Genomic DNA, 16,451 nt, shown 5'->3' with positions numbered 1-16,451 from the left:
TGCAGTCCAAAGTCAGATGATTTTGATTGGCCAGATATCTTAAATATAACCTTTCCCTGCTTCTATCAGCAGTCACATTGGTACTAATGACTGGACTCCACTGGCTCTGGTGACAGCCTTACACGCTCTGGCATGATAGGCTGTCACACATGAAGACTTGAAAATGAGTGGGAGGAGACTTTGACAGATGATGTGACATTCTTCTCTCCTTCTCCATACTTTCTCTGCCCAGTTCATCTTGGTTTCATCTCTCCAAAGATTTTTTCTCCCTCCAAGTCCACTCTGGCCTAGGAGGTGCAATGAGATGTTCAGCCTATGTAGCGGCAACAAATAAAAACTTGACAAGATTAGCTTGTCAACATTTTGCTTCGTATGTGCCATCTCCTCTGTTAGTTGTGAGAATGCTAAAATACAGTATCCACGCACAACCGTGGAGATGTTTAGCTGATTACAGAATCCATCTGTGGAGGGAAGGTAGAAATGAGCCAAGTAACAGTCAGCCAGCAAGAGAAAATCTGGCTGCTGGACAGACTTGTTGAAAATCTGTTTGCTTCACAGTGTGATGCACTGAGCGCCTCTCAAGTCATTTCTCAACTTGAAACTGCACCACCACACTGCTCTTACCAACAACAGCTTCCTGACGTAAATGAATGTGAAGCATTGTGTCAATCTCAATAGATTAAAGTTTAGAATAACATGAAGCAGGTATGAATCCAGCAGGTGTGATGAATGAAGGGTTTCAGAAGCAGAAGGTCGCTGGTAGCGTGAGAGTCTCTTCAGACTTGTTCTGTATAAACAACTGAGATAAATGCTGAAGGTTCCCACTCAGTTTGTTTTTATCTTCTAAAGCAGAAATTAAATCAGACATTGTTATTGTACTCTGCAGTGGAGTTGACTCATAATTACACAACCTGTTTTCCTGGAAATTACATTGTGGTGTTTTGGTCTGTGTTTGAGGGACACATAACTGCTCTCTGGAGATTTTTCAAAAAGTTTATTCCAAAAGGTTTCAGTAAGTTAACAAACACAGTTCTCACTACAGTTGCTTTATTGGTGTCTTGTTCTCTGACATTTTAGACGTTGATGGGGTTTCTTTACTTGAATGACTGAGCATGCAACAGTCAATCCTTCTTTAAAGGTTTAGGAAAAGATGATTTACCACTAAAAGCTCTGTTTTATTGGTTTTATGGACGATGACCCCTGTCAGAGGATAACCTAGAAAAATATGTAGTCCAGCCACTAAATATACTTATTTTTAATTAGAGTGATCTGATCCCAACAAACTAAATCTGCAGAAGCACGGCAGTTTTGGTGGGATGTGTTAATAGAGAGAGGAAATGAAACAAATAAACTATGTTAAAACACTGCACTGATAATGAAGCCACTCTTCTGTCTGGTAATTATCTTTTTGCATCAGCATGGATATATCCATAGATCTTCACATCTCTTTGAGTCACAGTATACTTGTGAGACTCAGGTGAAACTATCATATTCTCCTCTGCATGAAACTGAAAAATAACACCAGCAGAAACTCTGAGAATCATCTTTAGCTGAGTTGAACTTTGCTGCAGGTGACCTGTGATGACAGCTTCTGTTGTTCACAGTCACTGGATAAAAGCCAGACTTTAGAAAAGCATCTGTCCTGCTGGGATGATGTTGTGAATTGCAGGTTGAGGGCCCAAACTCAGGACTCTAAAAGTCAGGCAGAAAGTAACAAAAAATGGACCTTTTATTAAGTTGATGGAAAGTCAAGCAACAAGGAAAAATCTAGCATTTCAGTGATTAGCCAGGCCGCCGATGAAGGCAGGTAAACAGATGCTCTGACAAAGAACAAGAAGAGACAGGACTATTTATACACTCTGAGGGCTAATCAGGAGAGTTGAAAACAGCAGGGAAACAAGGGGCAACTGAACACAATCAAGGAAATGAATAGATAGAAAGTAAAAATCAAGACAGGGCATGGGAGAAATTGACAACAAGTAAAAGTAAGTAAAACAGGAAATAAGAGGACCAAACTTAACAAGGACAAGAAAACTCAGACACAATACACAGAGAGCCACGGGAACGCTGGAATAACAACTGAGGACATAGAGCTGTCGCTATAGAGCCAGCATTACTCAAATAATGGTAATTATTCAAGAAACATGAGGTCTTACTCTTGAAAACAGAAATTGAAAAACCTAAATGGAAGCTAATCCTGAAAAGCAGAATAAGGAACAAAATACAAAGACCGTCCCACATGAAGACTTGAAAACGAGTGGGAGGAGACTTCAGAACGGAAATCAAAAACCAAACATGATTTAATTTTGGCTGATCTCACATTGACGATCTGACATGCCCGGAAAGCTTCCAGATGGGTCTCACGCTGATTTCTGGCACCGAATACTTTGTGATTTCATGTTGGATGTCAAACTTGCCCTGAGACAAGAAATAAAGATTTTAGATTCAATTTCACATCCTAACAGAGCACACGGCGTCTGCGTATATGGCCCAAAAATGTTGTATTTGGACACCCAAATTAAGACTTTCAAAAAAGGGCAACTTGTGTCACGATCTACCCTGAGAGCAGAAGATGATTCTCTCACTTCTTCTCACACTAAAACTATGTTTTCTGTTTGGGTTACATCTGTGCACCCCCATTTTAACCATCCTAAATACATCTGCATCATCTTGTACTTTATATCCATTTTTTGCCATCCAGCTTATTCAGCCTGGGGACACGGCTTTAAACTCTGAGCTCCTATATGACATAAATAAAAAATAAATGATTGCATTAATAAAACATGAAGTGCGCTACAGTGATATGATGTAAGATTTATGGGTGAGTGTGAGGTCCATGAATGAATCTTTGTGCAGACCAGTCCAAAATCCCCCTGAGCCCGTCTGTCAGTCACTGAATGTACAGCAGGGGAGAGAGACCAGGTTTGAGTCCTGAATATGAAACTGTACCGAGTCACAACGCAAATCTGTGACATGCTGGACGGGGTCACAGTGACACCAGCTCTGGAAAAAGTCTGCTTTTTATTAACATTCTGACAGTTTAACACAAGCAACAGCAGGACAGAGACTTAGTGCAGCATCTTTGTAGAGATGATTTTGTACAGAAGCAGGAGAGAGTCCCCCCCCCGGACAGATTTTAACTGCAGAGAGGAGCCAAAAAGTTTTCTTTCATACTCCTGCTCCTGTCTTGAGAGAAGAGAGGAATGAAACCAGAAAGGCCAAAAATCCATATCGAAATAAAACTGAAAAACGATACTTTAGCGGTGAGCGCAGAGCAGCTCGGCAGGGAATAAAATGAATGGCATCCATAAACCAGTGCTTTTGTAAAACAAGGGAATCCATTTCTTTACATGCTGTGGATGATGCTGACCTGACAAACACATTTAATTCTTTTTTTCCTCATTTTTAAAAAGATCCGACTTCTTAAATAATGTTTCCAGGCTGAGGGAGCCTCTCCCACCTCGAATGAGTCATAATCATAAAAGATGAGGTTGTTCATGATTGATGTCAGATTAGATCCACTGCAGTTTGTTTGTCATTCTAGACAGAGCACATAAGCATCTTGGAAAACCAAAATCTCACATGAGCATTTTGATTTGCAGATAAAGCCCCTGTGGATCGAATATATTACACTTTTTAACTGATAGCATTCAGCAGGTTTCTGTAACTGGTTGTCTGTGGCTTTCCACAAGCCTGTGTTCCTTCTCCTCTGCCTCTATCATCTACACCAGGGGTGGGGAACTCCAGGCCTCAAGGGCCGGTGTCCTGCAGATTTTAGATGTGTCCTTGATCCAACACAGCTGATTTAAATGGCTAAATGACCTCCTCAGCATGCCTTGAAGTTCTCCAGAGGCTTGGTAATGAACTAATATTTTGATTCAGGAGTGTTGACCCAGGGTGTTGTTTAAAAACCTGCAGGACACTGGCTCTTGAGGCCTGGAGGTCCCAACCCCTGATCTACACGGATAGCTACAAACTTGTGGGAGCCAAGTTAAGATAGTTCATATGTTTTAGTATTTATATTTCGCTGTTGTTAAGCTTGTTTGTGTAATTAATAATTTAGGAAGTAAATGCATGTTTATGGTGGAACTAAAATTATTTTATTGCTGTGTTGGTTTGGTTACGTAGTACCATGATTACATGTGCCTTAAAGACTCGTGCTTATAGTAAAATCCGGGCATCACGGATGTATGCAAATTAGGGCATGTGGTGCGGGAGGGGGGAGAGAGAAAAAGAGTTAACACGGCATAAGCTATAGGCGGCAGCAGGGTAGAACAGAGCCACACGGTTTTCCTACCGTAGTAGGTTATTTTGTTGAGGATAAGTTAAACCTGACCACTCCTGTAAGATGCAAACTGTGGAAAAATTTTTTTGTTACATCTTTTCACATCAGAGTCCCGTGGAGTTCTTTTTCCTCTTCAAACTGACGTACGCGAGTGAAGCACGGGAAAACTGGTCTCACGGCTTATACAAAACTTCTTGGCCATTTTCTGATGGCCATGCAGTCTCCTCTTCAGGGTTCACCGTGAGGTCATAGTGGTGTTCTGCCTGCACTGCTCAGGTGGTGTAATGAAAACTTGTTGACCTTAATGTGATTAATACTAAGAAAATAATCAATGATTTCCAGAATGACAGCAGTACGCCAAAAGCTGGAATCATACACCGCGGAAAAGTCTAAATTGCGGATACTCGGAAATAAATATCAGTGTAAATCCGATGCAGACAAAGTCAGTGATTAAACAAGGAAAACAAAGAATTTACTTGTTGCACACTATTTCTTACCATTTCTAAAAATATCTTGTGTCATTTCTTTATTATTTTACAGAAAGTCTTTTAACATTTTCTTTCATGTGCTGCAGTGGGCTTTCTGTGAAGGACAGGGATAGCTCAGTAGGTAAAGTGTCCCTGTTTTATTTTGTCCCCCTGTCTTGTTAGATTCTGTTCAGCTGTGTCTCATTTTCCCCAGTGTGTCCTTTCTTTCTAACTACCTCATGTGTCTATTTAATGCCTCAGTTTTCCAAAGGTCTTTGTTTTTCTTCATGGTGCACTCCTCTGGGGGTGTTTCTTTTGGCTCAAAAGATGCATGTCTGGCTCAGTTTTGCTTTGTATTTTCTGTGAGTTCTAGCAATTAAGCTATCCTTTCCTGTCTGCTACATAGCGTATCATGACAAAAATCTCTTATTTTACTTTTGCTAAGGTCTAAGGTTTGAGCTAACAGGTGCGGCTGTTTAATTTAGCTAATTGAAGTCACTGTACTGTATTAATGCTGTTTGTTTGGCAAATACTGCTTGCTGGAGTTTTAATGAGTGAATTTTCTGGATGTTATTTCTGTTACGTAGCATTAATGTGCCAGTGTCTGTCTGTATGATGCAAGTGTTCAGTTGATAGATATTGCTAACCAACCTTGCTAATATTCCAGACTGATTTGAGGCAAACTGGTTCACAGGTTCAACATTTTAGCCCTATAGTTTTAGGCAGGACTCAGACATGCTTTAGAAGTTATCAGTAAAATCTGAAAATCGTTTCTAAAAACCTACAGGAAATGTGTGGCATGAACTGCAGTATTGTAACCTCAAGAAAATAAAAGCTGACTCTTTTCACCTTGGTGGGTTAAAGCAACTTATCGATAATGTTTTTTAATTGGAGGAAGGAAGACAGAGCAGCTCCTTTCAGGTCAAATGAAACTATTAAAAAAATTGTTATTTAACTTTATGCTATCAAACTAGTGGACAAGGGTGGTCTTAATGGGACAGATCAAAGTGACATCTGATATAACCTCTAAATGCCTCAGACAGCATTTCACAATTTCTTTTCACTATTTCAGCAGGTGATAATCCAGGGACAAGCTAAAACAAAAGGATCCCTTTGTCCTCTGCATAGCAGGGAATGCGATGGGATGTTAGATCAATTTCCAAAGACAACTAGTGTCAAGAGAAATCAAAATAATCAATCAAAAATTGAACCTTGGGGTACACCACAGATTTCAGATAATGATGAAAATTAAAACCAACTCAGTGTGGCAAAGTTAATGCAAACCTGTGCTTCAAGAAGGGCTATCAAAATAGCATCATCAACACATGTTAAAAACAAAAAAGTTTAACTTTGATGCAGAGAAAGCACAGAACGTGGTGATATAAAGTGGAACTTCTTCCACTTCTTGTTTCTCTGTAGATGTGTTTTGCTTATTTGTATTTTCCCCACCTAAAGTCAGCAGTCTCATAGAACTCTATCAAAACTAACAGCCGTCCTCATCCAGCTAGAGAGAAATAACGCATGGCTGTTGGTCACTGGTATAAATTGCTGTGTCCCGTACAAACTGGATCCGCCTTCTTCAAAAGACTGGTTAAATATTGTTGGAGAAATCTATGCAATGGAAAAAATGACTTACATTTTCAGATTAAAGGAAGATATTTTCGTTGCTAAGTGGGAGAAGTGGACATTTTATGGCACCAAGAAAAAGAACAAAACATTTAAGGTCTATAACTCTGTATATCTATTGATGCATGCCCGTATAAAAGTACGTATATAAGCTGGAGTATGTATGCTGCGGAGTAAAGGCAGGCATGCATACGGTAGTTGATTAGAATTGGCACCCACACCTTTTGTTTGCTTTAGTTCTGTTTGTTTTGACTGTGTGCTTGCATGGTTATTTCTCCTGTAATGCAATACATGTTTATGTTTAAACTGTGACAAAACTATCAATAAAAATTACAGTGTCAAAAAAAAATTGCTGTGTCCCTGTCAGCTGAATGACTGATCTGCTTGGCCTAATGAGGAATTTAAAATTCAGCTCCACGATTACACATAAAGAATAATTGTGATTAGTGTGACAAAGTACTATTGCGTCCCCTCCCCTGCCACCCGATGGATGATGTGGTTTCTCATTAAGTAACAAAGAGAGTGGAGCCACTAATGCCAGCAAAAGAAAATGATGTGGTTATTAAATGATTTATGTTTGCATTCAGTGCGAAAATATGAAGTGTGATCAATGGTTAACCTTCCTGCCTTCTTGGGACCTTTTTGTGCCACTGCTATGTGTTAAATGGCTGCCATTTCCACTGTGTTCAGTGGAATATAACCAAACTTGCCACAGGATAGTTTTTACCTGTCAATGTTAATATTCCAGTGTGAATTCCTTAAATCAGCCTAAAATGGCTGAGCAGCAGAAATCCCCACACCCATCACCCTGGGGACCATTTTCTGCCCATTGACTTCCATTATAAACGCTATTTTTCAACCCCAAATTATCATCATATGATTTTATTTTTTCTTCTTTTCTTGGATGTCAATGAAGACTCAGGGCCTTGAAGTTTTAATTTTTAAATTGCAAAAAAAATGCAAAAAAAATAATGGCAGGTCAAAATGTATGTTGGTGCCAATCTTTGGTCCATCTAAAGGCCTACTTATAATGACAATCACATATTACTTCAACTGGTTTTTTGTGGAAATATTTAGTTTCGTTTTTTGGTTTTTGGGGCTTATAACACAGGGCGCTCATGTAATAACACTGGGATTTGAAGGGTTAAAACAACGAAAATATAATTAAAACTTTACATGAATATTTCAGGGAGAAGTAGTTTTACAAGGTTGGCTAATTTAAAGTGGAATAAAATATGGATATATGGTCTTTTTATGGCGTGGCTGAGAATGGTCCCTAGGGTGATGGGTGTGAGTTTTTTAAAGGATGGCAGGAGGGTTAAGTGTTTTCATGTGTCTGCACTGTCCTGGTTAGTTATAGTTCCTCACTTCCTGTTTTGTTTTGGTAGTCTTTTGAGCTCCTGTGTGGATTTTCTTTAGCTGATTGTTCACTCAGTACTGTGAGTTCATATTTGTCTTCATTCATAGATGATTTGTAACTCTGAGCCTAGGTGTTGTAGCACTAACGGGTCTAATCTTGTTGCCCTTATTGGAACACAGTTTTACTCTTGATTTTGGTGTTGCATTCTAAAACAGATTGTTAGTAATTGTAAAGTGTGCCTGATATGAGACCTGACCATCCTCAGCATTATAATGATGAGGTCTAACAATATTGCAGTGGCTAATCTTAATTATCACTATGAGTTCTTTCTGATGAATATGTTCTCATCAAAGAGGTTGAAGAGGTAAATACTGATGTGTAGAAAGTGTGAAATGTAAAAAAATAAAGTATATATATCTATATATCTATATCTATCTGAGGGTTGTAAATATTTAGAAGTGAACAGTAGGTCAAATTATATTATTTGCATCTTAGACTGATAAGAGTTCATTTCATTGTTCAGATGAGGTGCATCTCTCTTAACGTTATTATCTTCCAGTTTCACTGGGATGTTAATCTGTCTGTGCAGTGCAGTCATCAAATGCATGACAGCGGCAGATAGGAAGTTGAAACTACTTTTAAAAACAGGTAGAAATGACCGAGGGGCAAAGTGAGTGGATGAGCTTCAGTCAGTGTGAGAGTGGCAGGAATCAGAAGGGAGTGGAGCAAAAGGGCAGGAGAAAAGTCAAGAAACAGGCAGGGAGGCAAAACCTGGCAGCTGATCAGAGAGGAAAGGACACCGAAGCTGCAGCAGGTATATGATAACAGAGAGCCAGGAGTATGTGATTATCATTGAGATAATGCTGTCAGACACCAGAAGCCAATGAAAACGCCTGCAGATGTCTCACATTGTCCTTTGGAAGTTGGATAAAATTAACACCAACTTAAACATTTGACATCATTCCTCCAACCAGCAGCTACACAACAAACAGAGTTAACCCCTGAATTATTTAGTTGATGTTTACAGTCATTTAAATAAATTCCCACCCTTCAAACAAGCCTTAAAGTATGAATATTTTAGCTGTTATGACTACAAAAGCAAATCTCCATGTTTCTTCATCCCTGTGTGCAGAGACTGAGACATACAGCTATGTGAAAACAGTTTTCAGTTTCTTTGTCTCTGTGTAGACAAAGAAACCCTTACTGTAAGGAGGGAGCAAATACCTGTAAATGCATTTGGTTAGTTGATCCTTAACAGGCATAAGTAAAACTGTAAATGTTTTTGCAGTTTGCTGATCTGGAGTGTTTAGGTGTGTTTTAACATAATGCCACAGAAAAGTGAGCTTGAATTCGTCCACAGTGATGTGATGGACTGAAAATCACACAGAAAACAAATCTAAAAGTTATTGATGCTAAACATAAATCTACAAATGACTGAAAATGTTGTGTTCTGCAGTCTTGAGACTGAAGAAATCACTTGGATGAGAGACAAAATGTTTCTCCCGCTGAAAATGCTACGTCCAGATGAACAGAATCAACTTTGTGCGATTTCCTTAGCTGGATGGCTGGGCATGTTACAATTACATGGACAATTACTGCATCATTGGAATGAGGGGAGTTTGGAAGGTGTGAGGAATCAGGTAGCTGAAAATGGGAAGAATGAAAAGACTGGAGAGGAGCAGTGAGGGAGCGAGCTACTTGTGGAGAAAGTGTAAGACTTTAAGTTTGCTGCTGTTACCCTGATGTTTCATCAGTGTCCACAATGAAGAGCAGCTTGTGCCCGTTTTAAAGTGTGAACTGGGCTGTAAATGTTTTTCTTTCACATAAGATTTTAAATAAGTTAACTGTTTTTGTTACCTGGGTACATGTAAAGTGTTTTATCATGTTCTTATTGTTTTATTCCATAAACGTTTTACTGACATTTCCCCCCATCCCTTGCAGGTATAAGGCCATAGTAAACCCCATGGACATCCAGACATCCAGCGCTGTCTTCTGGACGTGTCTGAAAGCTGTTTCTATCTGGCTGCTTTCCGTCCTGCTGGCTGTTCCTGAGGCTATTTTCTCCCAAGTCGTCTCCATGCAGGTACCATAACGTACATCAACTCCTGCAAACAGTACTAGTATTATAAGTTTCAAGTTTTATTGTCATATACAGATAAACAGTGTAGCCACATTTACCCGTAACGAAATTCTTTGGCTCATTCTCCTCAGCTTTACATGAACAAGGCGACAACAACTACAACTACAGCAACAAATAACAAAATACTAAACTATAAAATATTAAGAGAATTTAAGACAGTTATTTGGTATTTACATTTTGTGAAAAAAAACTTGCGCAGTGAGGATTTTAAAGTGGTTAAAGTGACAGTGTGTGTAGAGTCCAGTAGTTGTAGTGAGTGTGTAATAGTGTGTGCAGAATGTCAGCAGTCCAAAAGCCTGATGGCTTGTGGGTAGAAACTATCTCTGTGTCTGCTAGTGCGGGTCTGAATGCTCCTGAACCACCACCTATCATCATCAATTTCAGGAGCGGGACCACGCCTCATTCACGCCCCTTCCGGCCTCAGGCTATATATATATTCATGCCCCCCCTTTTTTTTCCCTTCTCTTCTCATTTTCCTTCTTTCACTTCTCGTTAATACATAGAGTTTGACAGACCACGTGACTTTCGCGCATTGCATGCCGGGAACTCGTGGCAAAACAATCCAAGTACCGCATCAAACGCAAGCATTTGCAGCACCGCAAAACGTTCATTCTCCGGTTCCAATACCTTCTTGCTTTATCTTTGTGCCCCAAAAAAGTTATGTACACAACAAAGGAGAACAATGCCGGTCCGTACAAAGACAGACTTTATGAAAAGTCAAAGAAAAGATACGAGGAAAAAATCAATCGAGTGAAAGGGTTAGACCCGTACGAGCACACAGAGTGGACAAAATACGTTAGCGTGCTGCCCAACTTTCACCACACTCATATTTATAATTATACGGTTCTTGGAGTGAGTGCATACACTCATTGTCATGGTGAATTGGATTAAAGGACTCAGGTGCGAGACTCCTTGCAGAATGACAGTGGATTTATTTACAGTGAAAAGGTGAGTTAACAGTTCGAGTCTATAATCCAAAAAGGGCAGTGCAGTGATACGGCGACCTCTCCTCACGGTGACAGTGCAGTAATAATCCACAACAACTCCTGGTGCCGGCTCCTCCTCCAATCCTTGAACCCTGGAGGCAGATGAGAAAAAACACACGCTCAATAACGAAAACGTCCTCTCCTTCACAAACCGGGTATGCTAATCATGACTACGCTACCCGGTTTAGTTCAACGTTCCAGCGTTGGTTGTGACTCAACCGCCCCGTTAAATAGGTCTGCGCTGGCAAGGTAATTCTGCACAGGTGCGATGATTCTAGCTTAGGACACTCCCCTCCGGTCAACTGCCGTTCCGTGCCACGGCTTCCGGAAGTACATGTTCCAGCAGAAAAACACATGCCCAGGATGGAGAGGAGAACACGACACAGTACACACAAACACCACAACAAATTGGCAAGACGATCAGTGAGGACCGTCTAGCCATGACAGTACCCCCCCATTAACGGGAGCCTCCCGGCGACCGACCAAATTTGTCAGGGTGCCGGCGGCGGAATTCCTTCACCATAGCATCATCCAGAATCGCAGACCGCGGCACCCAAGCACGCTCTTCCGGACCATACCCCTCCCAATCCACCAAAAACTGGAAGCCCCTACCGCGACGCCTGGCATCCATAATCCGCGTGATGGCATAAGCAGGAGCGCCGGCAACAACCCGGGCGGGTGGCGGGGGCCTGGAAGGCGGGCACAAAGGGCTGGTCCGGACCGGTTTCACCTGGGAAACATGAAACACATTATGAATCCTCATGTTGCGAGGAAGGGCCAAACGAACAGACACCGGATTCAACACAGCTTGGATCGAAAAGGGCCCAATAAAACGCGGGGCCAACTTCTTGGATTCAGTTCGTAAGGGAATATACCTGGAAGAGAGCCACACCTGCTGTCCAACACGATAGGCAGGGGCCGGAGTGCGGCGACGATCGGCCAACCTCTTATTCTACGCCGTCGTCCTCAACAGAGCCGCCCTGGTGGCGCGCCACGCCCGCCTGCAGCGTCTCATATGATGCTGAACAGAGGGAACGGCCAGCTCACCTTCAGTGATGGCAAGTAATGGTGGCTGGTACCCCAGCGACGCTTCAAACGGAGACACACCAGTGGCTGCCGACGTGCTGGAATTGTGGGCGTACTCAATCCAAGCCAACTGGTCACTCCAGGTGGATTGGTTCGAGGAAACCACACAGCGTAACATGGTTTCCAACTCCTGATTCGCCCTCTCCGCCTGACCGTTCGTCTGAGGATGAAAACCTGAAGACAAACTCACACAGGCCCCTAGTCCTGAACAAAACGCCCTCCAGACCCGGGAAGTAAACTGGGGGCCCCGATCAGAAACAATGTCTTGTGGAATCCCATGTAACCGAAAAACATGCTCGGTAAGGAGCCGAGCCGTCTCTAAGGCAGTCGGGAGTTTGGGCAACGCCACAAAGTGCGCCGCCTTGGAAAAACGATCTACAACAGTTAGTATGGTCGTGTTACCTGATGACGACGGTAGACCAGTGACAAAATCCAAAGCAACATGCGACCAGGGGCGCTTGGGGACTGGCAGAAGGTGCAAGAGACCGGCCTGGGGGGCACTGGGGGTCTTATTGCGAGCGCAGGTAGGGCAGGCCGCAACGTAGTCCCGAACATCCCTGAGAAGAGAGGGCCACCAAAACAAACGTCGCAGGAAACTCACGGTGCGGTTCTTACCAGGGTGGCAGGAGAACTTTGCTGTATGGGCCCAGTGTATAACCTTGCCCCGGACTGTTGTGGGGACGAACAGTCGTCCGTCAGGGCCCGTCCCTGGGTCCGGCTCCTGTTGCTGGGCCTCTTTAACCATCCTCTCGATCTCCCATGTGATAGCTCCCACGATGCATGTGGCGGGCAGAATGGGTCTCTGCTTCTCTCCGTCATCCGTGTGTGGTGCAAATTGGCGTGAGAGAGCATCGGGTTTCGTGTTGCGTGATCCTGGTCTGTAGGTTATAGTGATATTGAAACATGTAAAGAACAGGGCCCACCTGGCTTGACGTGCGTTAAGACGCTTAGCTGCCTGGATATACGCCAAGTTCTTATGGTCCGTCCAAACCACAACGGGGTGTTCACTTCCCTCCAACCAGTGCCTCCATTCCTCCAGGGCCAGCTTGATGGCGAGGAGCTCCCGATCGCCCACGTCGTAATTCTGTTCCGCTTGGGTCAGCCGTCGAGAGAAGTAGGCACATGGATGCAGCTTGCCACCCACCCGCTGGGAGAGAACGGCCCCCACCCCCGAATCCGATGCGTCCACCTCCACCACAAATGGTCGGGTGAGGTCAGCCTGGATCAAAATGGGAGCAGAGGAAAACAGTTGTTTCAAACGAGCAAATGCCTGCTGCGCGGAACTAGACCATAGAAAGGGCAGTTTGGGAGAAGTGAGTTGTGTGAGGGGAGAAACCACCTGGCTAAAGTTCCTGATGAACCTCCTGTAAAAGTTGGCGAACCCAATAAACCTTTGCAGTTCTCGACGCGTCTTGGGTTCGGGCCACTCCACCACTGCCTTCACCTTAGCAGGATCGGCTCGTAGCCGCCCCTCCTCCACAATAAACCCCAAAAACGGCACAGACTGAACATGAAACTGGCATTTCTCACCCTTGACGAAAAGTCGATTTTCCAGCAGACGCTGCAGCACCAGTCGCACCTGTTTCACATGTTCGGCTCGAGTCTTAGAGAAGATGAGAATGTCGTCTAAATAGACAAACACAAAATGATTAATAAAGTCACGCAGCACATCATTAACCATTGCTTGGAAGACAGCGGGGGCGTTGGTGAGTCCGAATGGCATGACCAGATATTCGAAGTGCCCCAAATGGGTGTTAAACGCCGTCTTCCATTCATCCCCCTCACGAACACGAACCAGGTGGTATGCATTACGGAGATCGAGTTTGGAGAAGATAGTCGCCCCTTGGAGTAGTTCAAACGCTGAGACAAGAAGAGGGAGGGGATATCTGTTCTTGACGGTGATCTTGTTCAGGCCCCGAAAATCAATACAGGGGCGGAGAGACCTGTCCTTCTTCTGTACAAAGAAGAATCCAGCCCCCAGAGGGGATGTAGATGGGCGAATTAAGCCGGCAGCGAGAGAGTCTGTAATGTAGCGCTCCATCGTCTCACGTTCAGGCTTTGAGATGCTGTAAAGCCGGCTGGTGGGTAATGGGGCGCCAGGGTGCAGATCTATCCCGCAATCATGACACTCATGAAGTTTAGTAACTTCAGGTCACTGCAACAAGCCCAGGTACAGTTTACCGACGGATGGGACAGGACCTTGAAATGCACCGTGTAGAACGAAAGACCATCGTACATATCATAAGTTTACCAGTCTCACAAATCGTCTTCATAAATACACATTCGTTAACCGTTTATTAATAGGACCTTTGAGCTCAATGGTAATTAATTAGTAGTGGAAATAATTTCTGGTACGTGTTACAGAAATGTAGCAGTGACAATAATATTGTATGCTGTAATCGCACTGGGCAATTAGTGATACAAAACAACTGTTTTATCCTGGGAATAAAAGTATATGTTTTTGTCAATGTACCATAATAACAGAAGCGAAACACAATATTGTGTCAGGACAATTCACTATTTATGCACAATAAACAAAGGAGCATAACGCGACAATTTCTGTTCAGCGCCAGACTTGCTTGTAACCTATATCACCAATTATGTTAAGAAAAATGACGTATTAACTAGGGGTGCAACGATACACAAAATTCACGGTTCGGTTCGGTTCGATACTTTGGTGTCACAGTTCGATATTTTTTCGATACAAAAAAAAATGTTCATGCCTTTTTAATTTGTCATTTATTAAAATTATAAATATATATTTTAACTCAAAAGTACAGTTTTTAAATTTAACCCTAACCCTTGTGCGTGTTTTTTATTTTGACAGCGAATGCGCACCTGCGGACCACTTATGTGCAGCCCTGGTTATTTAGCTCGTCATATTGCAGCCACAGAAATTCTTTTGTCCATGAAACCATAAAGCTGCACTTTCTTTTTGCCTTATAGTCTGATTTGTCATAACTTCTCCGTTTTGTGGTAAGCTTTTCTTTGGCTGTCACTTCTTCACCCTGACCTGTCTTATTTGGCTCAGCAGAACTGAAATATATATCTGTCTGTGAAGGTTCTCAGTCATCCAGGTCATCGTAGTCAAATATAAATCCTGCTGCTTTTACACACGCACTCACATAAGCTCAGCGATTCTCTGCGCGATCAACCTCTCACATGTTTAAGCTTGATGCGGGAGATTTCACTTGTCATGTTTGCACAGTAAGCTAATGATTGATAAGACGATGTCAGAGGAATTGGTGCACAAATTATCATCACTCACAGATCAGTGCTGTCGCTCTCTATACACAGTTCGCACGATTGCAAAGTGAAAGCAAAAAAAACAAGCGCAAATTCAAACGCGATTTCAATATGTCACATATTGACAGTGGCTCACCGATGCCAATGACATAATTACCCAGCTACATTTCCGAAAGAATGCAAAAGCATTGACATATATTTTTCCTTCCTACAATAGCCCGACGGGCAGGGCAGAGATAGATTTTGGTAGCCCGACTGGAAAAAATCGCTAGCTCCAGGACGTTGGACTAGCGATATTGCGAGCCCTGTATCTGATTGAGGAATCACTCATCTTTGGAAAAGAGAGTTTATTACAGAGAAATGTCTCTTTCCAAAATAAAAGCTATACTATCCGCTTCTTCTGGGCTATATTCTCAGCAGCATATTAAACAGCTGTCTAAATGACTCGGCTAAAGTTAGTAGCATGCTTGTTGTTTTTGTCTTTGCACTAGGATGATGTCGGCGTAAATGTGCAGTCATATTCGTTGTGTTCCCACTAGTGCTTTCAGGTTAATCTCGTTGAAATGACCTTAACGCCACAACACGGCAAATCTCCGTTAACGAGCTACCGCCGATCGCCCCGTGCATGGGGCTAGACGGCCAACACGTTAACGAGCTAACTGCGCTAACACACTAGTTCCCACCCATGTAATTGAGCATTGCATGGCACATCCAACATACTGTTTTACTTTAGTCCATGACTCGCTTACCTTCAGGGTCATACGTCACATGAAAACCAAAATAATTCCAAACGCCAGATCTGAATGAGGGTGGGGGAGGTCCATGTTGTAAGGAGAGCTTAACTTCTGTCTCGCTAGCTTGCCCTGCGCTCTTCCTTCTGACGATGCTGTCTGTGTTGAGCGCTCAGTGAATCTGCGTTCGACTACTCCGCCTAGGCTGCACTGTCGACCCTAGGCGGAGTAGTCGAACGCAGATTCACTGAGAGCTCAACACAGACAGCATCGTCAGAAGGAAAGTTGATAAAATAAATTACAAATTTTGTATTGTTCGATACATATGCGTACCGAACCGAAAGCACTGTATCGAACGGTTCAGTATCGATACGAATATCGTTGCACCCCTAGTATTAACTACTACAAAACACTTACCTTTGTGTAAATGCTTGGAGCAGACTAACCTGTGAGCTGGAGGGTTCTGGGACGTTATATTTGGTCTTTGAATGGCTGCAATCCAGGCCATCCGTCGCCTCTTTGTT

At 42.8% G+C, this 16,451-nt stretch overlaps 1 protein-coding gene across 1 annotated transcript in view; it reads left to right on the top strand.

The window, feature by feature from the left end:
• The window catches only part of nmbr (neuromedin B receptor), a 74,196-nt gene that overhangs the window by 17,076 nt on the left and 40,669 nt on the right, over window positions 1-16,451 (top strand). Inside the window, exon 2 of the mRNA XM_085371900.1 lies at window positions 9,680-9,821. Within this exon, the coding sequence (XP_085228026.1) occupies window positions 9,680-9,821 (142 nt within the window). The remainder of the gene's footprint in view (window positions 1-9,679; window positions 9,822-16,451) is intronic.

This window comes from Diplotaxodon limnothrissa, linkage group LG15 (assembly GCF_057381915.1).
Source record: "Diplotaxodon limnothrissa isolate DT_005_m linkage group LG15, D_limnothrissa_male_GT1.1, whole genome shotgun sequence".
NCBI classification, from domain to species: Eukaryota; Metazoa; Chordata; class Actinopteri; order Cichliformes; family Cichlidae; genus Diplotaxodon; species Diplotaxodon limnothrissa.
The sequence above is the reverse complement of the archived record's forward strand: the minus strand, read 5'-3'. Positions and strand labels throughout refer to the sequence as shown.